General features: G+C 64.8%; 2 protein-coding genes across 5 annotated transcripts in view; both read right to left on the reverse strand.

The window, feature by feature from the left end:
• Positions 1–2,034: 2,034 nt before the first annotated feature.
• On the reverse strand, positions 2,035–8,589 carry SUSD2 (sushi domain containing 2; the record flags this gene model as incomplete). Its single annotated transcript, XM_082640556.1, has 15 exons — positions 2,035–2,106; positions 2,216–2,318; positions 2,459–2,635; positions 2,751–3,023; positions 3,136–3,384; positions 3,741–3,899; positions 3,996–4,139; positions 4,229–4,497; positions 4,582–4,667; positions 4,899–5,100; positions 5,219–5,393; positions 5,876–6,043; positions 6,520–6,671; positions 6,851–7,058; positions 8,514–8,589. The coding sequence occupies 15 exons, from the start codon at positions 8,587–8,589 to the stop codon at positions 2,082–2,084; spliced, it is 2,466 nt and encodes an 821-aa protein (XP_082496682.1). The 3' UTR covers positions 2,035–2,081.
• Positions 8,590–10,876: 2,287 nt separating this feature from the next.
• Positions 10,877–23,603, reverse strand: part of CABIN1 (calcineurin binding protein 1) — a 102,583-nt gene continuing 89,856 nt past the window's right edge. For all 4 annotated transcript variants that reach the window (XM_082640400.1, XM_082640399.1, XM_082640397.1 and 1 more), the window contains 8 exons: positions 22,662–22,825; positions 21,685–21,781; positions 20,250–20,924; positions 19,228–19,302; positions 16,443–16,725; positions 13,228–13,392; positions 11,340–11,566; positions 10,877–11,248 (listed from right to left, as the gene is read on the reverse strand). In XM_082640400.1, coding sequence (XP_082496526.1) covers positions 11,105–11,248; positions 11,340–11,566; positions 13,228–13,392; positions 16,443–16,725; positions 19,228–19,302; positions 20,250–20,924; positions 21,685–21,781; positions 22,662–22,825 — 1,830 coding nt within the window. In that variant the 3' untranslated portion in view covers positions 10,877–11,104. The remainder of the gene's footprint in view (positions 11,249–11,339; positions 11,567–13,227; positions 13,393–16,442; positions 16,726–19,227; positions 19,303–20,249; positions 20,925–21,684; positions 21,782–22,661; positions 22,826–23,603) is intronic.

The following is a 23,603-nucleotide window of genomic DNA, read 5'->3' on the forward strand; positions in this document are numbered from 1 at the left end:
GAGGTACCGGGGCTCAGTTTGGTGGGAGGCCAGCCCTGCCTTACCTCATCTGCAGAGAGGAAAGTACCTGCCCAGGGGCCAAAGGGTGGGCCCTCAGCCCCCCTGTCCTGAGCTGGAAGCCCAGAGGTTGGGGGCAGGTGGGTGGGGTCTGGAAGGACAAGAAGCACTGACCCCATCCACCTCCACCAGAGTCTTCTCAGCACCACCCCCAGGACTCCCACCCGCCCCACTCTCATCTTAGCTCTGTTCAAATGTGCCCCACTGTGCACACTCCAGGAATCCCTGCAGACGGGATCTGCCCCTGCCCCTGCCCACCCCTCTGCCAAAGGTGAGGCTGAGGAGGTAGGGAGGCCTGGCCTCCGATCCGAGTGGTCAGTGCCAGCTGGACAACGTTGAGTAACCCATGCAACCTCTGAGACTGGGGGACGACTCGAGCCCCACCCCCACAAGATGAGGGAGATGAAGAGGTGGGTCTGCATGAACCTTGGCCGAGGTTGTGACCACAAGCCTGCTGGCCCAGCTGCACTGCTCTCCCTGATGGCCTGGGTCCCTGTGTAGCCTCTGTCTCCACTGTTCTTACCCTCTGCTGCCCCCACGTGGCCACTCTTGGTGCTGTGGTGAGGGGGCTTCACTCAGCCTCCCACCCAGGGCTCCAGATCTCGTGGGCAACTCCCTGCCCCTCACTCCTCTCAGGCAGAGCTGCCCGCACTGGCGAGGGGGCACCAAGCTCTAACCCCACACTCCCTGGTGCTTTCTCCATCTAATACCTATGATGCAAATCTGACCCCATCCTACCCTGCCCAGGCCTGCCCACAGCCCCCATTCAGCACCCTTGCTACAAACGGGGCAGTGATGGCATAAGGCCTGGGCCCTGTACTAGCTTCTGGACACTCCTGGGCAAAGGGCTCAGGGACCGGGACCAGTTGGGCATCGCATTACCAGACTGCCTCTGGGGCTGTGCCAGGGCAGGGTGGGGGGCCCAGGGCCAGGCTGCCAGCTTGCTTGTTCCCTACACTGGGGGAGGGTACGTCTGCCCAGCGTAGCACCTCATGGAGAACCCTTCCCCTCCCCACCACAACGTGGTCATTGTTCTAGATCCCACTTTACAGATGGAGAGACAGAGGTTGGGGAGAGACCGGTCCCAGGTGACCTGCCAGTGGACGAAGGCCTCAGACCCAGGTTGCTCTGGGTGCTGTGGACTGCACAGGGCAACCGTGGGACTCCCTGGAACCGAAGCACAGCACGAGCATCAGGACACCAGGGAAGGGGCACCAAAGGCTTGTTTTCTCCCCCAACAGGCAGGGTAGGGGTGTTTCAGGAGGTGTTCCAGAGACTTAGAATTACAAGCCTGGAGCTTAGAGGGTGACTCTCCACACCCAAGTCTGGACCCACCTACAGTCTCAGGCCAGGCCCAGGGTCTGGGAATCAAGGCAGCTCGGCCCTGGGGCTCCCTGTTGGGGCTCAAGTATACTGGACTCAGTATACTGGGAATCAGCATCATGGGCACGGGATCTGAGGTACTGGCCTTTGAATATCAGGTGCTGGAGTATTAGGGCTCAGGAGACAGGCCTCAGAATTCAAGGGTACGGAGTCTCAGGCCTGGGGAATTAAAGAGTCAGGGGGGTTTCCCTGGTGGCGCAGTGGTTGAGAGTCCGCCTGCCGATGCAGGGGACACGGGTTCGTGCCCCAGTCCGGGAAGATCCCACATGCCGCGGAGCGGCTGGGCCCGTGAGCCATGGCCGCTGAGCCTGCGCGTCTGGAGCCTGTGCTCCGCAGCGGGAGAGGCCACAGCAGTGAGAGGCCCGCGTACCGAAAAAAAAAAAAAAAAAAAAAGAATCAGGGGTATGTGGGGAACAGAGCCTCGGGAACTCCACAGTGACCGCTCAAGGTCCGGGTCTTTGGTGACAGAGCAGGGCACCGGGCTTTAAAGGCTCAGGTTCAGGTGTCCGTGTCCCAGGTGTATGGTGGTAGGGATTTGTGGATCCAAGTACTGGGGTGCACATTCTTGGGAGTTTGGGAGGCTGGTCTTTGGCTCCGGGGAGGTCCTGTGTGCCCTTGGCCGCCGGCCAAGCGTGCTTCCCTCAGGGTTGCGAACCCCAGACGGCCCTGCAACAGAGGCTGGGTCTAGAACAGGCCCGGTGGTCCCACCCGTGCCCCGGGGCGCCAGGAGAGCCTAGGAGGGGCGGATGCGGGTCTGAGAGGGCGGGGGCCTCACGTGTTGCTCTTCCTGCGGCGTAGGAGCACGTAGACAAGCGCGACGAGGGCCACCACCGCCAGGCCTCCAAAGATAATGCCCAGCAGCACCGCGTAGCTCCGCCCTAGAGAGGCGGCAGGGCGTAAGGCGCAGGTGGGCGCACACGTACGGGCACGTAAGCGGGGCGGGCGCGTGGGCGGGGCAATGCTGGGGGTAGGCCGAGAGCTGGTGGGGGGGGCCGGTAGGTGGGCGGGGCATCCTCACCTGGCTGGCAAGTCGGGGTGGGCCGGGACCAGGTGCCATCAGCCTGGCAGGTGCTGGCCTCGGCCCCGGCCAGGCTGTAGCCGCTGTCACAGTGGAAGTGGACAGTGGAGCCCACCAGGTACCTCATGCCCTCCTTGTGCCCATTGGAGGGCGGGGCCAGCCAGCCACAGGACACCACTGGGGCAGGGGTGGGGCACAGACCACAGGCCTGAGCTGCTGACCACAGCCGCCAGCCTGGGGGGCCGTGTCCAGGCGCCCGGTGCCCGCCGCCCTCACCCACCGCCGCCCTCACCGGGCTGCAGGCTCTGCGCGCGAAGCAGGTGCTGCCTGTGGACCAACCGCGTGGCGTTGCCCACGCTCAGGCTCCCGGTGGCCGCCACGTCGAAGTTGCAGAAATTGTTGTCCCCACACAGTTTGGCCGCCTCACTCGCCTGGCTGGGGCTGGAGGTGGTCTCCTCGGGGAAGAGGGGCAGGAAATTGGGGTCATGCTTGGGCCGGAGCAGGAAGTTTTCCACGAGGAACTTGGAGTCGTAGGTGAGCAGGGAGGAGGCGTTCTCCACAGCCCCTGGGGAGACAGCAGCAGGCCTGGCTGGTGGGAGGGCCTGGGGGCTCCCCCCCACCTCCACTGAGCACCCCCCAGCATGGTGCCCCCTCCCCTCCAGCCTGTGGTCACTCACAGTCAGCCCCAAACTGGAACAGTTCTCGGGAACTGGCACTGGGGGGCAGGACCTGGCCGCTGCGCAGGGTGAAGTCGTCTGAGGGGTTGTCATTGAGTGTCCCAAGGAGGCCTCGTGTGTGGGTCAGGAACTTATCGGGCAGCAGGACCGCCACACTCAGGAACGGACCCTGGATGCTGACCTCCAGGCCGGCCCCTGATGACAGCATGACTGATACTCTGTCCCCAGCAGCTACTGACAGGAACATGCCTGGACACAGGGGAAGCTGGGGTCAGGGCCGCCCCTGTGGGCACCTTGCCGTGACCCCGGAGCCCCGGGATGCATGGGCCGGCACCCATGGGCTCAGGGGCAGGGGATGGTGTCCCCAGGGCCCAGCCTGCTATGACACACCACCACCCTGGGCGGTGGATCTGAGGTGCCCAGGCCCTAAAGGGAGCCCCCCTACCAGGGCCGTGCATGGGGGTTGCCTGTCGGCCCTCACGCCCTGACTCCACCTCCTCATCTGCACCCTGGACACCTCCGCCTGCTTTCTGCCAGGGCCAGAGAGAGGTGTGGAGGCCCCGGCGGGGAGGGCAGGAGAGTGGGGCCCCCACCATCCCACTCACCCTTCAGGTCCATCCAGCTTTGCTCTTTGAAGCTGAGCACCTCCTGGTTCAGCAGTACCTGCAGAGCCCCAGCCCCATCCCTCAGCCGGACCTCTACCACATCTGAGTTACCCTCCTGGACAGCCACAGCAGTCAGCCCTGTGCCTCGGTCCTGAGAGCCTGGGATGATGGATGCAAAATGGGGTCCACTCGGCTCAGCCTCCCCCTCCCCAGGGATGACCCTGAGCCACCCAGAGCCCCAGGGCCCGGCCTCACCCTTGGGTGTCATCCTGGTCTGGGCCCGCGCCTGCAACCTCAGGTCGGTCCCAGAGGCCTCCAGCATCACATACTCGCCGCGCCCATTGAATGTGAAGTTGGTGCCATCGAAGGTGACAAAGTGTGGGTCCCCAAAAGCAGAGGCTGTGGAGAGCGGAGGGTCAGGCAGGTTGCCCTGGCCCCGCCCTGCCTGGGGCCCCGCCCTGGCCAGCACCTGCCCAGGCAGCACCCACCCAGGCGCGGGGGCTGGTAGCTGCGGCAGTCACTGGAGGGCCGCCTCTGCATGTAGCGGGAGCACTCGGGCGCCCAGAGGCAGCAATAGTAGAAGCTGATGACATCGTAGATCCAGTGGGAGAGGCCCGGCACGCGGGGTGGCATGCGGTATGGGGGTGCGCCCCAGTCGTGGCCGCGGTCTGGGGTGCTGCCACTGGTGGAGTCGGCTGTCAGGAGCTGTGTGCCCGCCGCCGTGTAGCAGCACTGCTGGCCTGAGCCATATAGGGGGCTGGGGGCACAGACAGGTCAGGGCCGCCGTGGCATCCTGCCCCCAGCCCCTACCCCGCACCCTGCCCACCGTCTCCATGCTCACCTGGCTTGCACGGAGCGAACGCAGTGCACAGCCCCTGGGTGATAGGTGCACACGCTGCCATGCTCGATGTCACAGCCGTAGTCTGCCTGCAGAGTGGCTGGTTGCTGTCCCCTGCACTGGCTTTGGGCTCTGTCATCCCCTCCCTGGGAGCCAACCCCTCTGGGGCCCTGGGCCCTCAGACCCCAGCCTTACCTCCCAGGTCTCTTACCTGCCTCCCCTGCACTGCCTTGGACGGCACAGCCGTGTGCCTAGTGGGGGCAGCTGGTCCCGCCTGTCCCCTCGCTCCCTACTGGGCCCTGACTGGGGTGGGGGCTCACTTGGAAGCGGCCAGAGTCAGCCTGGGCCTGGGCCAGGGTGCAGGGGCAGTCGGGCACCTCCTCCAGGAAGTTGGGCAGCTGGTCCTCCAGCTCCTCCCAGGCCAGGCACTGAGCTCGGGCCCAGGCCACAGGGTCTGCCCGGAAGTCATTGCCCAGGTGCCAGGCTAGCGCGTGCTCGTTGCTCCAGAGTGCGTGCACGTCCCTATGGGGACACATGCACACTAGGGGCCACCCTTCCTGCCCTCGGCCCTGGCTCCCCGTCCAGCGTGGGGGCAGTAGGCAGACAGGCCCCAGCCCATCTGCTGCAGGGCGGCCCTTACTTCTCTCCTGGGTGGTGTTTGCTGTTGACAATGCGAAGGGCACCCACTTTCCACCTCTGGTAGTTTTGAGGTGCAGGTTTTGGTGTGAAGGTGAAGGAGCCGGAGTTGGTGATGCTTGTGGCCAAGGAGTACAGGTACGACCACGCTGCCGTCCACTCCTGGGAGTACGGCTTCCCTGGGGGAGAGAAGGCCTTGTCAGCCCCCGGGCCTGTCCGAGGAACCCTGGGGCATGGGGTGGGCGGGTGGGGCGCCGGTCTTTGGTGCTCAGAGCAGCCTGGTAAATGGACAGAAGGGTGGACAGATGACCACCATAGGAGGCCCTGCCCTGTTTGGGGAGGGAGCCAGGCCCAAGGCCGGCCAGCCATCCGGGGGCTCAGAGAGGACGGGGCAGAGCAAGCCTTTTCTGTTTCCAGGATAAACCTTGTATCCAGGAGCGGAGAATGGCCACACCTCTTCCTAGAGCTGGTACCCAAACAGCCAGGGCTCCCCAGCTTCCCTGTGCTGCTCCAGCCAGTTCCCCTTCCTTGCCTGCATTCTTCCCACTAGAAATCCCCACCTGGATTCCCCCCACCTGGAATCCCCTACATCTCTGCAAGCCCCAAACTCCTGACCCCACCAGGCCCCACAGGCAGCCTAGGGTTACTCTGCTGGCCTCACCTGTCTCCTCGTAGCCCCACAGCTCTACGGTGACGGAGCTCGTGGGCAGAGCCAAGGTGTTCCAGGTCAGGGTGAGGTTACCCTGGGTGCTGGCGGTGCCGTAGTATTGCCAGCGGGTCTCGTTCACCAGCTGGCTCTTTTCGGACTCTGACACTTTGCTGGGGTGCACTGGGCAGGGGGCAGGGGGCGGGGGTGAGGGGTGAGTGAAGGCCCGGGGCCCAGGGGGTCCAGGGGAGGAGGCCCGGGGCTCTTAGAGCTGTGGGGACCTCGCAAGGACAAAGCACAGCAGTCCCTGGGGAGCGATGCTCTCCCCCTGGTGGCAGGAAAGGGCAGGAACTGGGAGGGGCAGGGCCCTGCCCCCACCCACGCCCAGGCCTCTGTCCTCCACCTGGCTGCTCCCCTCCCCTGCCTGGCTGAGCCACACTCCCTCTGGGCTGGAACTCCTGCATGGGTGCCAGCGGTGGGGAAAGGAGCTTGGGGAGCCTGCACCCAGGGAGTGGGGCAGGCCTCCAGAGGGACAGGTTCACACAGAGCAGGTGGGCCAGGTGCGCATAGATTAGCGCCAAGGAAAGTCCCTGTGAGGGGCCTGGGCCTGGAGGGTACGGCCTGGTGCCTCCAGTCTGGACCAGCATGTTGGGGCTTACCAGCCAGCCAGGTGCCTGAGCGTGGGAAGGAGCGGCCATTGTCCATGGAGAGTGTGAAGCGGATGCGGCCAGTCTCATAGAGCAAGGGTGACACACAGTGCACTCGTCCCGAGGAGTCCACGAAGCCGCGGGTCTGGATGCTCTCCTTAAAGCTGTGAGGGTGGAGGAGGCCGGAGAGGCTGGGCCAGCGTGGGCTGACCTCTCTGAGGCTCCCAGCCTCCTCCCTGGGGAACCCATCCGGCCAGCCGTCCCAGTCCTCTGTCCCGGGGGCCCCACCCAACCAGCCAGTGGGTCTGAGCCCCAGCGTGCACAGAGCCCTCGGGCCTCCCACCTGCAGATCACACTGTCAGTGGGGTTGGACCAGTTGAGATGCTGCATCACAAAATCCTTGCCACCCATGATGGAGCCAGAGTAGGGCAAGATCTCCAGGCAGAAGTCCCGAATGTCCGAGCAGCAGCTGGCCAGGCCAAAGCAGGTCGGGTGGCAGGAGCACGGCCCACCCTGGACTCCACAACGGTGGGAGCAGCTCCCCTGGGCACCTGGAGGAGAGGGCCCTGAGTGCCCAGCCTGGCCACCTCATGTACAGGGCCCACATCTCTTTCCCCCTGGAGCCTGTTAGAAGGATCCCCAGGAGAAAGCTGGCCAGGAATTGCACTGACCACCATGTGGACCCAGTGGAAACCCATAGGGCCCGTGGGGTGGGGTAACTCTTAGTCCAGTTGGCCTGAATGACTGGCTAGAATGAGGGGAGATTTGGGGAAATGTGTCCACACATGAAACTTTTTGGGAGGAGCCCCTGGGCAGATTGACCCTCAGCTACCAAGTCCGGTACCTGACGGTGTCCTCAGATGGCTACACGTGCCTGACCCCTTGACATGGGCCGGGGACCTGTCTCCACTCCTAAAGCATCAATGGACCGGCAGCCGGGAGAAGAACCACGCCGGCTTGTCCGATCTGGGGTCTGGGATATGGCTACTAAGAGTGCCATTGGAGGCCCACTAGGGGCTGACGCCCAGGCTGAGTTTGCCCCATCTCACTCCGCTGGGCAGTGCAGGCTCACTGGCTACGGCCCCACCCTCGGGGGAGGAGGCCAGGGGTTCTCCCCTTCGTTTAGGGGAGAGGAGGGACAGTTCCAGCAGAGGACCCAGCCAGGCCAGGAGAGGGGACAGGGTGGTTTGGTGGGGGGCTGTGGGCACCCATCGCCCTGGAGCTGGCCTGGCTGCGCAGATTGGAGGGTGGAGACTGGGGTGGGGTGCAGGCCCACGTCCCATCTGGCCCTTCCCTGCCATCCCCCAAAGGGGCCGGTCAAGGGCCAGGCTTGGGCCTGAGCCACCACTGCAGGCCTTACTTCACCCAGCACAGGGCCTGGCACTCAATAAATATTTATTGACCGAGACTGTGATGGCTCGAGGGGGTGGGGAAGGAGGCCCAGTGATGACTGTAAGTGAGATAAGTGGAAGGAGGGTGTTGGTGCTTCCCTGAGATGGGAGATAGGCCGGGGAGGGGGCTGGGGAGCTGGCAAAAAACAGCTCAGCCCAGCCCAGCCGGGGGGCCAGGGTCCCGGCTCTGGAGTGCGTGGCCTTCCCCTAGACTTTCTCGGGTTCAGTCCACCCTGAGAAGAATCCTGCCTCTGGCCAGGCAGGGGGCCCAGTGGGGCTGGGGGCTCCTCCGTGTACAAACACACCCTCCATCAGGGCTCGAGGTTCAGGCCAAGAGCTCTCCTGAGCTCACCACCCCGTGGCCACCTCCCTCCCAGCCCGCCTCCGCCTTCTGGCTCCCAGCCAGCTTAGGGTAGGCATGGTCCAGATCCCCCCATCCCTACCAGCACCCCCTTGACCTTGGGCTCCCCAGAATTTCTTCTTAGCACCCCCAGTATGGTCACAGATGGCCCGACGGATGGACAGAGGCTGAGCCCAGGGAAGTTCTGCCCGGGGTCTGACTACAGCGGGCAGATGGACAGAGACGGGGGACAGAAGGGCAGCGTGGGGGCATACCTGCTGCAGGCCGGGGGCCTGGGCCAGGGGCTGTCACCAGCAGCAGCAGGGCCCAGGGCAGGAGAGACAGCTTCATGGTGCCTGCCTGTGTCTGCAGCCAGCGCAGCAGTGGCTGGGAGGTGGCGGCGGCTCACTCTCCACGGCCTGGCCCCGCCCCACGCTGCCGCCCCGCCCCACCCGGGTCCCCTCTCAAAGTCCACAGGTGTCCTATGCGCTAGCAGGGCCCTACTTGCCCAGTTAGCACATTCCTCGCCCTCGGCCCCGCGACTCGGGGAGGGGGCCGACGTCCTGAAGCCGGATGTCCGGAGGCTGCAGCTCAGACCCTGGATCCCACCCCCGGGCCTGCTCTGGGGATCCAGGCCAGGCTGCAGAAGGGGATGGGATGCTGCAGTGGGGATGAGGCAGGGTTGTCCTTGCAATCCCAGGATTCCAGCCCCTGGGGTCCCAGGCCACAGGCCTGGCACCTCAGCTTCCCTGCAGGGAGCAGGGGGTCCCAGTTCCTCCCCACAGCTGGGTGGGGTAAGGGAGCAAGTGACGTCCTGCTGGTGCCTGCTGCAGGCTGGCTGTGTGGGCACTGGGGGAGGGCTCCCTCTCAGGAAGGGTGGGAGCTGTCAGACACAGCTCCGTGGGGATCCCCCTTGGAGGGAGGAGGGGAAGGGGGAAGGAGGAGGTGAAGGGGGAGAGGGGGAGGGGAAGAGAGAGAGGGGGAGGAGAAGGAGGAGGGAGGGGCCTAGCCTCAGGCAAATTAACCCTGGGGGTGGGGTGGGAGCTGAGGCCAGGACCCTGGTCTCCCCTTGGCCTGGCTCTCTGGGCCCCTGGGTCAGTCTGAGGGCTCCAGACGTGCTTCCGCCTTGGGCTGGGGACCAGGAAAGGAGCCGCCCGGCCCCGCCCCCACCCCTGCCCTTTCACTCTCGATTTGCATAATCTCTTCTTTGTATACGTTCCTCCTCAGGCCCAGACTGGGAGGGGGTGGTTAGGTCACCGGGAGAGGCATCTTCTGGGAGCCTCCAAGGTCAGGGTATGGGGGGAACCCAGGCCTAGGACTCACTTGGGCTCTGCCACCTGGGCCCGGGGTCTGGACAGGCAGACAGTGGCGGTTTCTCAAGACGTCTGAAAGAGACAGGGTCCTGGACCCCTCAGGGAACTGAAGGTAGCGGGGCACAGGCTTTGGCCACATGACCGGCCTTGGCCACGGGGGTCGGCCAGCCTTGTTCCCTGGTCACCTCTGCCTCACAGCTGCTCCAGAGAGCTGGGCTGCCACAGGTGTCGGGAGCCAGCCGTGGGAGTCGGAACCAGAAGTCCCAAGCGGATTACTGGGTGTTCAGAGCACCTCTGTGGGCAGGTGCCCTGGGTGTGGGCACTGAGGTCCCAAGCCAGCCTAGAGGCTGGTGCTGGGACCCGCCCGGGCCCAGAGCACGGCTTAGGGAAGGAAGCTCCTGGGGAGGGTCCGAGGTGTCCTGCGCCCCAGCCAGGAAGGGCCCTGGGAGATGGCTAGGCTGTTCCCAGAAAGGGGGTCTGTGGACCGGGGGAAGGAAGGTGGCCACCTCCTCTCCCCAGCCTGCGCCAGAAGCCAGGAGTGCAGCGTGGGGGTCCAGGGGGCTCAGCTGAGTAACTGCTGGTCCCCTCAGGCCCTGCGGCCTTGAGAAGGGCCTGAGTCAGTGCCAGTTCAGCGCCCTGGGTTCCCACGTGGCTCTGCCGGGCCTGGGCTGGGGACCCTGCAGTGTCCAGCCTCTTGGGCCTTTCTTCCCAGGTGGTGGGGGGTGGGGGCACAGTGTCCAGCCCATGAGGGGCACAGCGCAGCAAGAAGGGTCTCTGTCCCCTCCCCGGACAGAACGCCTTTCAGAGGAGGCCCCCAGAGCAGGACCGGGCCCCAGCTGTGGGGCTGGCAGCTGGGCCCCCACGGCACGGAGGGGGCTTGACACTGCGAAGGGCAGGTGCTCCCACAGAACAGACGGGCTTGGAGCCGGGATGGTGGGGCCAGCATCACTCTGCTGGGGCCCCACATTTGTATCTTGCACCAAGCCCCCCGACTCATGTGGCTGGTCCTGTCAGAGGGCGAGTATGGTGGGAGGCCAGTGCCGCGCCCCTGCCTCTCAGGCCCTCCCGAGGGTGCCCATCACATTGGGGTGCAAGTCACCTCCTCAGCACGGCTGGGAGCCTCCTGACCCTGACTCTGGAGGCACATGCCCTCACCCCCGTGCTCCTTCCAGGCCCTGCTGCTGTCTCTGCCGGGAGCGTCTGCCCCGTGTGGCTCCCGCCTGCTCCCTGGGTGCCTGTGGGTCAGGCCCTGACCTGGCCTTGGGGAGGAAGGCCCAGAAAGCCTGGACAGGGATCGCCACCCCAGGGGACAAAGAGGCCAAGACGACTGTTCCATCTTTATTAGAAAAGCAACCAAAAAAGGACCCTCCACTGCCGTGACCCAGACAGCCCGCAGAGGGTGGATGCGGCCGCCTGGCTGGGGGCGGTCACCTTTACAAAGAAAATCACTTCATAAAAAAGGAGGCGGGCCCTGCTGGGCTCCCGTGGCCTGTGGCCCTGTGGTGGGGAACGCCCCACTGGGTGGGGCGGGGGTGGTGCGTGGGGAGTGGCCCTCAGATGTCCATGTAGTCATCATCCTCATCTGTCTCGCTCTCCAGCGAGGACTCCTGGCTCGATGTCTCCAGGACCTCCAGGGCCGGCTGGCACAGGCTCTCCTTCCTCACATTGGCAGCCGACTGGGCAGACAGGATGGCTGACTGCACAGACCGGGTGGGGCAGTGGTCAGTGGCAGCCTGGCAACCCCCACCCCGCCCCCAGCCCTGTGTCCCACCCAGGACCTGCAGTCACCTTCAGCTTCTGTTTGGTCTCCTCTGAGATGCTGCCTTTGGGCGAGAGCAGGGTTGGGGTGGGTGGCGTGACGGTGATCTCAGGGGGGAACTTGGTGGTGGCCGACGGGATGACCAGCTTTGGCATGTTGGGCAGGAGGCGTGATTTGGCCCGGCCGGGCTCAGCCTTGCCCGGGTGGCCCTCAGGTGGCTGGGCACTCTCACCACTGGGCACCTTGGAGCTGGCAACTGCGGGGTGGACCCAGTGGACTGAGCCGGGCTCTTGGCCTCCCGGGCCCGCCTGCCCCTCCTTTGCTTGGGCCTCATCCCCCGCAAACCCTGCACCACAGAGGCAGCAAGACGCCTCCTCTGACAGCATCAGACCGCCCTACCCTCTCTCTTTAGGCCTGTTGCCAGGCTCCCAGGCCTTCTCCTGTCTCTCTGCCTCCCGGAGGGCCTGGCTCTGGCTCTGGGCTGTGGGGCACCCCCAAAAGCACAGTGTTCACTGGGTGCCCAGGGCTGGGACACGGGCAAGCCCCGCACCTCCCAGGCATGCATGTGAGCTCTCAGACCATCCTAGTGAGGCAGGAGATAGACGAGCCCCCAGGGCGAACAGCTGGAGTTCGCTCCCTGTGGACAGATACTCCAAGATGAAAATAGCAGGACAATTGAGAAAGGAGGCTGGGCCCTGCCCAGATGAGAAATAACAGACCACATATTCCTCATTCTCAAGTCAAAGAGACCTTCCTGACTAGAAAGCTCCTTGGAGGTCAAAAGGGGAGTGATGCTCACTACCCATATAGGTCTCTTCCCTAGAATCCATCTTGGTTAAGAGAGGCACGAACACAGGGGAGGATCCTGAGATATACCAAATACGGACTCGGAACCAAGCAAATCAAAATGATTGGCCAAAGGAAACCCGGAAGAAATGTCCCATATAAGTGATTCAAACTAGCAGGAGGGCACCACTCTCTCTCTGAGCCCACCACCTGTGTGTCTATCCACATGTACTGTACACTTTTTCCTCCTAATAAACACTTTACTTGCTTCACTACTTTCCGTCTTTGTGGAAATTCTTTTCTGCAAAGCCGAAGGGCCAGGGCCTTGTCACTAACCACTGGTCTAGTGGCTAGGGTTCAGCACTCTCACTGGCCGGGAACCAAAACCCGACTTCAAGCCACTGCAGGCCGAGGCCACCCGAGATCCCTGGGACACACATTCTATTGGTCGTTCCCACCACAGGGAGGATGCTGGGGCCCAGAGCCGGGCACTCGGCCAGCATCCACTTTCCCCTTGCGCCTCAGGATGAGCCAGAGCGGCGAGGCAGCAGTGTGGGCTGGCAGCCTCCAGGAGCCACAGCCTGGCTGGTGTCCACATTCTTCCGCTGCTCCATGGCTTTAAAAGGAGCGGGGCTCACTCAGCCCCGGTGCCCGACTCCCTCGGGCTGGCACAAGGCCCTGCTGTCCTGAGTGGGGTCTGCGAGAGGCCCCAGCCCTGAGGAGTCCCCGAGGGGCCTGGCTGGTTGAGGCGGCTGGTGGGAACGGGCTGTGACTCAGACTCAGACACGGACACGGACACAGACACAGACATGACACGGATGCTCGTCTGGCTCCGCCCAACCCGGCCAGCCCTCTGCCCACCCCTGACTCTTCCCCTCCCCACGCCTGCCCCGCCCCTGGCCCCATCTGGGCACAGGCAACCCTCCCTCTCGGCTAGGCCACCTTGGCCTGTGCTCAGCACCTCCCTAGCTATTCCCCTCTGTGAGGCAGAGGGTGGAAGGCCGGGGTGGGGGTGGGGGTGGGGGTGGTGTCTCGGGGCCCTTCCCTCCCGAGGAAGCTCTCCAGTCAGGCCTCCCCTGCCTGGCCTGCTGGCCCTGGGGGCCGTGATGGGCTGCTCCCGACTGGCCTTACCCTGGCTGCAGGTGGGCTCGGCGCCTGTCCGGGGGGCCGCCTCTGCTGGCCAGCAGTGCGGCTCTGCTGGAGGGCCCTCGGGGGCCATCTTCACCTGCTCGCTGCACCGCGGCTCCTGGGGCAGGAAGCCTGTGCCCTCTGCCCCTCCTGCCAGCTCTTCTCCCTCTGTGGAGACACAGCACGGCTGTGGGTGATGCACTCCCCACCCTTGGGATAGGGGCCTCCACCTCCACCATGGCCGCACAGGGGCTCCGCTGGAACAATCGCCCGGGTGGGGCCAGGCTGCTACCAGCAGGAAACTGCTCACCCCCTGTGGACATGCTATGAACCTGACACAGCGGGGGCCCCACCCCAGCTCACAGGAGTGGCCACTGGAACCGAACAATCCAGCTAAGGACAAAGGAGATGGAGTGGTGGTGGGCCTGGCACCCTCCTGCCAGGCCACACCTTCCAGGCATGAGGAGGGGGCTGGGAATCGGCCTCCATGGTGCCAGGTGGTCAGTCGGCACAGGTGCACCTGCCCCCAGGGCCCCCAGCCACGTCCAGCCTCTTTGCACTCCCATTCCTCCTCCTTCCCCTTCAGGCCCGGACTCTCCTGCCAGGACTCTCCTGCCACGCTGGCCATGACCCCAACACCCTGCCGCTCCCCACTTGGCCAGGAGCGGTGATGCTGGCCCCTCCCTGGCTGGGCAGGGGGACAGATGGGCCTCCTGCCTGTCAGCTCCAGCTCCTGGAGGACAGCACCTGCCTTGCTGCTCGGCCGCGAGCCACGCCCTCCCTTCTCGGTTCTGACTGTCCGGCAGTCAGGGTCACAGCCTCTTCGTTCCCAGGGTCCAGCTCCACATGCTGCCAGGGATGAGCCCCTCGGAGGCTCCAGAGCTGCCCTCCTGGGCCCCGCAGAGCAGGTGGAACAGCAGGAATCCTGTGGCCCCGCGGCAGGAATGGGTCACTGCACTGGGCACGCACCTACGATGCGATGCAGGTCTGGTGGCTGTCTGGTCCAGGGCCTTCCATAGGTGACAAAGCCCTGCCTGGCTGGGCCCAACACTGAGGGCCTGGCCGAGCGACCTGGAGGGGCTGCTTGGGTTGGGGGGGCAGGCAGGGGGCTACCTTGCTGCGAGCAGTCTACAGGCCAGGCTGGCAGGAAGCGAAGTCTGCCCTCAGGGGGCAGGTATCAGTCCCTCCTGCCCCCAGGGCACTGCCCGGCCTCCCTTCTTGAGGGGTGGCCAGAGGAGGAGGGACACTCGAGGCAGGGAAGTCCAGCAGAGACTCAAGCACGTGGAGAGGTGCTTCCCAGGCCAGGCGGCCCTGTGAGGAGGACCACGGCAGGGTGGGGGGGGGGACCAACGGGGAGGGGACCTGCCTGGGGCCTCAGCCTTCAGGGAAGAGCTATCTGGGGCTCCCCGAGCCCCCAGGCCTCAGGCTCTGTGGAAACAGGGGGACGGGCTGGAATCCTGAGCCATCGGGGCAACCCTCCCTGCTCCCTAGGCAGACTCACAGCCTGGCCGCTGAGTCCCCAAGGCCCAGTGTCCTGGAGGCACCCCTGACCCAGGCTCAGACTCTCCCTGGCTTCTCTACTGGCACGAGGCCGACACTGTGGTCCCCTCAATCCCGTCTGGCGGGCGGCACCCTGCACAGACAGGTGCTCCCTGCTCCGAGTCCTGAGCCAGCTGGTCCCACGGCCTGGAGCGCCCACTCCCCACCCCTGGAGCCCTGACCACCTCAGCAAGAGGGACCCTCAATCACTCATGGGCCAGGCACCGTCAGCAGGAAATCAAGTCCTGGTCTGTGGCAGGCAGACACCCAAGGAAACAGGGAGGTGAGCAGACGGGGGCAGCGATGGGTAGTGTCAGGGCCCCTCTTGGGGGATGCACAGTGGAGGAACTGAGGCCTCCAGCCAACAGCTGATGAGAAGCTGAGGCCACCAACAACCTGAGAGCGCCCAGGGGACCAGCTGATGGCCTGACGCCCCCGAAGCTCTGATCCTCTGGGGCAGGAGTCAGGCGGGGGCGGCGACAGGCCAAGGGACAACAGCTAGGTCTTCGTGGAGTGAGTGGCTTCCCTGGGTCGTGGATGGTCATTGCCACCACCCTGTGAAGTCACCCCCAGCAAAACCCGCCTGTAGGGCCGTGCTCACCGTCTGCCACCGTTGCTCTGCTGGGTGTGGACACCGAGATACATGGGACAGCAGAGAGGAGGGATGCCCAGGCCACTGGGTGGAGCCACACCTGTGGCCCTTCGGCCTCAGAGGCTCCTCCCTAAACACTCGGCTGCAGGGGCTACCTCAGGGGAGGTGACTGTCTCAGGCTGTGGCCAGCACCGCTGTGACTGGCTGGGTAGAGGGTCCCTGCACTTCCCCACCTTCAGAGCAAACTAGGGACCCGCGAGGTTGGGGGCCTGGGCCCTCAGCCTCCATCTGGGCAGAGCAGCCTGTGGGAACAGTGCTCCTGGTCACGGTTAACCGGGCTTCCAGGTCTGGCTCCGGCCAGGCACTCCTGCTAGGGCTGACTGTCCCCTTGTTCAGATGGGTCAGGAAATGACATGGCCGAGCCTGCATGGCGGACAGTAGCACCCCAGCTGTGGCCCTCCACGTCGATGGCTCCTGGTGGACAGGTGAGCCTGGCCTTTGGGGACGAGCAGGGATGTGCGGGCAGGTGGGAGCCCGGCCCCGGTCCACGGAGCAGGGAGCGAGAGGTGCAGGGTGTGTGCGCGTGTGTGTGTTTGTCCTGAAGCGTCTGCCCTCCCTGGTCTGCTGGCTGCCCCTGCCCGCGGGCTGCCATTCCCGTTCCCAGTGGCATCTAGATTTGGAAGGAACTGGGGCTCCCTCCTGCCGACAGAGCTCTCAGCCCCATCCTTCCGCAGCCCCCGCCTCAGCCTGGCTGGCTTCCGTCTGCCTCGCCCCGGGGGCGCAGGGGCTGGGCAGGTCTGCCCCACAGCCCAGCAGGCACCCAGGACTGCTCACAGGCCTGAGAGGTCTCATGTGCGCTGGGGTCAGGACCCCCTCCCCACTCCTGAATCCTCGTGGGAGGAGAAACATGGTGAGGTGGGTGCCGTGAGGGTGGGGTGGGGTGGAGACAGCTTCTCAGGGATCACCAGGCTGGAGGTGCCCACACTCTCCATGCAATGAGTAGGACTTACTGCTGGCTGGCAACGGGGTCTGGGCCCTGCTCTGGCCCAGCCGGGCCTCACCACCAGGTGAAGGGGATGGGACTCACCTGGGCCCAAAGAGGACATGCTGGGGGTGGCCTCGGGCCTGTGTGGCCGTGGGGGCCCGGGATCCTTGGACGGGTCCGGGGTAGAGGCTGACGCCGAGGGAGGACAGGTGGCAGCAGCCGGGGCGGCAGCCTGCGCAGGACGAGGCTTGGTGTGGCTATCGCTGGGCCGCTGGGGGGTGTCCGCCGGCGTGGGGTCGGGGGCTGCAGGGGCCACAGCTGTAGGGAAGAAGTTCTCTCGGCTGTCCTTAGGGTGCTTTGGGGTGGTGGGTGTGTCCCCTGCAGCCTGGGAGGACAAAGGGGGGGTGAGGGAGGCCAGCTGGGCAGGCCTGAGTCCATGCTATCCCCCAGGACACCTGTCACGGTGCCCTGCTCTGGGCCTCAGTGCTAGCAGGGAGGCCCACTCTGCCAACTCGGGACACCGTGGGGGGCCCCGAGTCCCCCCCTAGGAGAACTTCCAGGCCACGCTGGCAGGGGCTCAGTGGAGGGGCATCAGGCTGGCCGGGATCTTCACCCTCCCACTCCTGGGTGCCAGCCTGGGAGGAACATGCCAGCCATGACCCGGGGCACAGGTTGGTGGCCCCCAGTGGGGGACTGCAGTACGGGAGGTCAGTCTTGGAGGGCGACTTCCCAAGGCCACTGGTGGAGGGGTCCTGAGACAGCCGGGATGACACCGCAAGAGTCAGCTCCTGGGCTTTGTGCAGCCCCAAAGCCACAGCATCTGAGGTGGCCCCAAGCGTGGCCCCTGCCTGTAGCCTGGCCTCGGCTGCCCCGTGGTTCCCCCACCAGGGGCCGTCGGTTCTCAGGGAGCCGGGCCCTTCAGGGCCTCCCCGTCTTCGTGTACACAGTTCCCTCTACCGCTAGGCCTTTTCCACTTTCCACCTGAAGCCCACTTCCCAGGCGGTGTGACGGCCATGGCTCCCTGAGAGCAGCTGCGAGGTGGGGCAGGGGCCCTGCGCGGCCTCTGGCAGCAGAGCTGAGGGCTGCACCCCAGTGCCTGAGCCACACCCCAGCCTGCAGGCCACCAGCCCCAGGCCCACCATACTTTGAGCCAGTCCACACCAGGGCCGGGGGGACCCCTGCCCGGGGCTGCAAGTGCGGAAGCCTCACGCCTGCTGGGAGTACCTTGCTCCCCCGTGACCCTGTCTCTTCTGACATTTGTTCTGCTGGCCCCATCCCCAGCTTCACGGGGTGCGGTCACCCCGGCGACTCTGCTGTGCAGTGAGCGTCTGGGATGAGCCCAGACCTCCAGTGGGAGGGCGGGCAGGACAGAACCTGTCTGTCGTGGGCAGACACACGGGGAAGGTGGGTGCTGTGTCCCTTGTCCTACGGGAGCCACGGGTGATGGCACTCAGCCTCTAATTATGTCCCGAGCACCCTCCTGGTGTGTGCCGGGCTGCGTGGCAACTCGGAAATGCCTCCAGCAAAATGGACACAAAATGGGTGGGAGCAGTGGCTCCCAGGGCCACGGCCGCCTCCCCCGCAGTGCTGGCCAGAGGCGGGCCCAGGACAGCTGTGACCGACATGGTTGTCATCCCTAAGGTCGCTTCCTAGGCTCCTCTGACAGGCCAGGTCCCAGCTGGGTGCTGGTCCTCCGTGGGCCTCCATCTCCCCATGTCCCCTCCTTGCCCTTGGCTCCTGCCAGCTCAGCACCCCCTTTCACCTCAGACCAGAGACCAGTTAAGGGGGAAGCTGTCTGGGGGTTTCCTGTGTGGTTCTATCATTTCAAGCACCTTAAAAGTCTGCATCAGAAACAGCCCTCCTTTCTCTGGAGTGATCACTGCCCACCTGCCCCAATCTGGGTTGGTGGAGGAGGCAGGAGGGGGACCCCTGGCCCCGACCCTGCTCTGGGGCCCTGGGCAGTCATTTCTGTCCCACAGATCAGAGGTTGTGACGAGGTGGATGCATTGTGAACTCTGCTGCCTTGGCAATAGCAGGGCGGTGGGGACTGCCGGCAGGGGGGCACCTGTCTCCAGGGATTCCTGCCCTCAGCTGGGGGTCTGGCCCACCTGTGTGGCCCACAGCCCACTTGGTGAAGGTTGAACCCCTGGGCTTCCTCGGACCCAGAGCCCAGGTGGGGTAGTGGCCCGATGCCCCACTCCACTGAGAAAAAGCCCATCTGGACACCGAGGGGCAGCCAGCCGCTGAGGGACTAGGACACGACTCCCCGGCTGCAGCTGGACGCCCACTGCCCTGAGCTCCTGCCTCTGGACTCCTTCATGACACCCTTCCCCAGGGGGCCCAAGGAAGAGTGAGGACTGGGAAGGCCGGGCCTGCTGCTGGGGCAGGGCAGTCAGGCCACCCCTGGGGATAAAGAGGCCGCACCTACCCAAATGGCAGGTACCTGCCCTTTGACCTAGTGACCTGGCCCGGGATCATCCCCACCTGTGGCTCACCAGACCTGGCCCCTGCCCCAGCCCACCCTCTCCACCCAACAGCAGGGAGTCTTCCCAAAACACGATGCTGGACAAACACCAGGACCCCCGCCCACCCTGCTCCTATCAGCCCCGTATCCCAGCTCCACCTCTGTGCAGAGGAGCGACCTTTCCAGTTGAAGTCGACTAAGTAGGGAACATCCTCCCTGTTTAGAAAAAAGGTACGGGGGTGAAGGGACCTTCATGTCACATGCCCAGTCAGAGCTGGGGTCTGACGCACCCCCAGGCAGGTGGCCAGGGGCTCCTTCAGGGCCTGAGGCTCAGCTGCCCATCTCCCCTGGGCCCACCTGACCAGCCTGCAGCCCGGGGCGGGCTCTGCATGACGAGGCTGGCACAGGCAGGGTCACGCTTACCTGTCGCTGGGCGGCGGCCCCAAGGTGGACCTGACAGAACTTCACGGCCTGCTCCAGGGCAGCCTCCTCGTCCACCTGAGCAAGGAGATGCCCAAGGTCAGAGGGCAGGGGCCTCGGTGGCCAGCCTTCCCCCGGCCCCTGGTGTTTGAGGACAGCTCCCAGGATGAGCCCTCTCACTGCTGCTCCCCCCAGGACCCCAGCCCTGTCTCCCAGGCCCATCCGCCAGGGTCACTGCTCTGGGCCCAGCTGGCCAAGCCACATTCATGTCTGTGGCTGTGCTATTTCATCCTTGGGGGCTGAGGCTGGTGGACTCTGAGCCAGAACCTGCCCCTCAAGTGGGCAATGAGGCCAGAGAGGCCTGGGGGTCGCCCTGGATGAGCAGCAGGCAGGGCATGAGGGAGACAGCCAGCCTGGAGAGGCCAAAGGGCCCGCCCTCACCAGCAGGGAATGCAGGGCTTTTTTCTAGTTTATCAGCAACAAAAAAAGTTACTGCTGGATGCTTGTGAGGTGGTGATAAGACAGACACACTCACAAGTTGCAGTGCAAATTAACACAAGTTAAAAGGAAAACAGTGTATGAAGATGGTCATCCTGTATGAGCGAGTCACAGTGCAGGGTTCTTCCTATTTTTCTCTAAATAGAGAAAAAAATGTGTGCCTAATGGATTTTTTTTTTTAAAAAGGAAACAGAATAAGAAGGGCGCCTCCACTGCAGCCCCCTACTCAGGGGCCCGGCTCCCTGTGCCAGACTTGACAAGATTTCTGCAAAGTGGCTTCCTTTCCTTTATGGGTGAATATAAACATTTAAAAGCATGTTGTTTTCCTTTTGCTTTTTGGTATATGTTTCCCCAGCTTTACTAATGCTTAGTTGACAAATAAACTTTTAACAAATCTGAACCTATCTCGTGCTCACAGTAGAAAACCTCAGAGGTGACTAGGAATGACTCTGAAAGCCCACCCCGGGTGGCCTGGCAGTGATCATGCTTGGGAACAGTGCCGCCAGGCCCGCCCCAAGGCCACCCACCTGCTTGATGAGCATGTAGGTCTCGGACATGATCCTCTCGATGCGGCCCAGGTCATAGGCCACGCCCTTCTGGCCCTGCTGCCACACTCGGTAGGCGTCCAGCAGGAGGGTCTTGCCGGACTCTGTGTCCTCCAGGAGCTTCCTCTTGCGGCTGGGCCGTGGAGGTGCCTCCTCGGGGTGGCTGCCTGTCCTGGGTCCAGGGGTGGCGGCTGGGGCAGCGGCAGCAGCTGGTGGGGCCGGTGTGGGCGGGCTGGGCTGCTGCCGGGCGCTGATGCTCAGCTCCTCCAGGGACAGCTCGGCTGGCCGGCTCTCGGGGCCCCAGTCTCTTGGGGGGCGGCCTGGCTGCAGGGGTGGCGCCCGCTCTGAGTCCGAGCCACGGGTGGCGGCCTCCCCTGTGTCCATGGGCTCTGTGGGGCCTGCCCGGGAGCTCTCCTTGTCCTTCCGCTCCCCGCCCTGGTCTACACCATCTCCTGCATCCACAGCCACAGGCCGGTGGTTGTGGGGGCCTGCTTTGCCCCCTGGCTCGGCCCCTGGCCCTGAGCCATCAGCCAGAGGAGGCTTCTTGGGGTGCGGGAGGCCTTCCTGGCTATCCTCAGGACTGGCCTTGTGGGAGACGTCAGTGGTCATCCTGGCTCCGGGGAAGCCACAGGCCTTGGGCCCTGGGCGTTCTGACCCCTGTGAGGAAACCAATGGTAAGACTCAGTGTGTCTGGCGTTTCTGCCACAAGAAAGCACCCTTGGGTACCAGGTTTGCCCACCCACCAAGGCCACTCAGGCTCTGCCCATCTGCCCGCTGGCCAGGGCTGGGCCTGGAGAGCTGCCTGGGAAGGCCCTCCCTGCTCTGAAGCTCCGGCCTTGACGGGGGCCGATGAGGCCTTGGAGGTGGCTCTGCTCTTGAGGACCAGCTGGCCCTCGCCAAACGGCTTCTCTATGTGCGGGCACCTCGCGGGGAAGTGACCTGCCAGGGCCACCAAGTGTGCTCACTGCAGAGCCGAGTCCACCCTGAGCCCCTGCACCAAGGCCCAGCCAGTTCTGCTGGGCAGGGGGGCACTGTAGCCAGACGGCCCTGGCTCCCAGCGGCCCCGCCTGCTAGGCTGGTGACCAGCCTCCGGGCCCTCAGGGCACCCAGCTGTGAAGAGGGACCGTGTGTGCACCAGCTCCTGGGGGCTGGCGGGTGAGGGTGCGGGGCCACGGGCTTTGCCATCTGCTCCACTGTGAGAGCTGCTGTCTCCTGAGCTGGTCCTGCCAGGCGGGGCTGCCTCAGGAGCGTCACCACCTTCCTCACCATCCACGAGCTCACTGTGGCCAAGCGTGTCAGTGCCTCACACGAGGTGATTGCGAGTTCCTTTTTGAACTGACCTTCCCACCTGGGGAGGCAGGGGAGTACTGCCCACAGGTGGGGGTGTGGGGACCTGCCCAGGGTGGGCGGGGTGTACCTCCGAGAGCTCACTCAGTGTGTCCTCCAGCACCTTCACAGTGAGGATGAAGGCCCGTTGAGCCAGGACCTGGCGGTCAGCATCTCGCAGATACTTCCTGCAGGCATGCGGGGGTGGCCAGAGCATCAGAGCTGGATGGCAGCCCTTGCCCCTCCAAGTCCCACCCAGCTGGGGTCTGCTCCCCAGAAGTGTTCCCCGAGCCTCCTCCTCTTCGCCCAGCACTGTGTCCTGGGCCCCCCTGAGCTGGGCTGTGAGCCCCAGGGGCGGGGCGGGCCAGGCTCAGTAAGCTTGGGGGCCCCCCGCTTCTCTCCCACAAGTCCATCTCCAGGGAGCTCCAGGCCCCTGCTGAAGCCCCCACCCCAGCCCCTGGCACGGCACAGGTGAGTGAGACAGCGAAGAGGTGAGGCATGGTGCTGGCAGCAGGAGGCCTCGCAGCTGGGCCACGCCACGTCTGAGCTGCGTCTCTCCTGGGACCACCCCCCCCAACCACTGCAAGTGGCGGCTGTCCCTCAGTCCTGTCTGTCCCAAGAGGTCTCTGGTTACCTCTGAGGCCCAGGCCCCCTGTGGCTCGGCCCACTATTACTGGCCTTCACCTGGGGACCCTGGCTGTCATTTGGACACCTGCTGTCCCCACGAGCTGACAGCATCCCCAGGCGCCCCAAGCTGGGGAAAGCAGGAGGAAGGGCTAGCTTGTCCAGAGTCTCAGTGGAGAAACCAAACCCAGTGGGGAGAGCCCGTGCTTGCTCCAGGGAGTCTGGGGCAGGGGCGCTGGTGTTTGGTTTCCAGACAGTGGGACAGAGAGGGCCTTGAGGAGAAGGACTGGGTTGGGCTCCCTGCTAGTGTAGATGCCCCGGGCAGACGGGGCCGAGGGGCTCCAGGCAGTACGTGCTTGTGCTCTGAGCCGCGGCAGTGCCAGCCGCCCCCACAGGGCTGACCGCACGCTGGACTGGGCCGGCTGACCGGGCGGCTGCACTCACTTGCCCTGGTCCGGGGTCCGCTGCAGCATGGAGGAGACCTTCAGCAGGGTGCTGTGGTCCCGGAGCTGGGCCAGCACCTTGAGCAGCAGCACAATGGAGCGGTTCATGTGCCAGGCAAAGCTGCCCGGCCGGTCGATCTCGTCCACGGGGATCCGCCAGATGCCCTGCGGGATGGACGTGGCGGGCATGAGAGGAGGGCCGCTGCGACCAGAGCCTGCCCTGGGGCCCAAGGGGACGGGAATGTGGCCCCCCACCTGCTTCCTCCCACAGATGGGGGGCAAGGACGCGTGCATAGTTCTGCACCCTCCTCTTCTGAAAGGCTGCACGGCCTCCGTTTACTTGATCGGCTCCCCCGGGAAGCACACGGGTTGCGCCTGGTCAAATGGCAGGGCTGGGAGAAGCCGGGGCCTACGCGTCTCCTGCACAGGTGCTGACTTAGCGTGGGACCTGTTCCTAGAGGGAAACTCTAGGAACTCGTGAGGCCAAGGGTCAAAAGGTGCCGCCATACCACGGCAGCTGTGCTGGCCAGACAGGCCCAGGCCTGGGCCCCACCCACGGCTCTCCCTCCAGCAGTGCCCAGAGACTCGCAGGCCCGCCGAAAATGACCAGCAGCTCCCAGGATGCCGGGTTCCCTCAACACACCTTTGCCCAGCACTTTGCTCTGGCTGGGATCTCCTCCCCACTTCCCGCCTGCCTAACTCCACTGTCTGACGGCTGAGCGGGGGCAGGACTGGCTCTGGGGAGCCCCACAGCCATCTCCCCCCCGGGCCGTGCTTAGCCCACCGCTGCACCCGGCACCCTGCCTATCACCAGCCCCAAGGTCTGGTTCCCTGCGGTGCCCCCCCACCAGCATGGGGTCTGACACGCACTCAGACCCAGTCAAGGTGAGGTGAAGCCCAGGATGGCTGAGAGAATGACAAGTGAACAGAAGCTCACACCTCT

The sequence above is a fragment of the Mesoplodon mirus genome (assembly GCF_964341445.2).
Source record: "Mesoplodon mirus genome assembly, chromosome: 13".
Lineage (NCBI taxonomy): Eukaryota > Metazoa > Chordata > Mammalia > Artiodactyla > Ziphiidae > Mesoplodon > Mesoplodon mirus.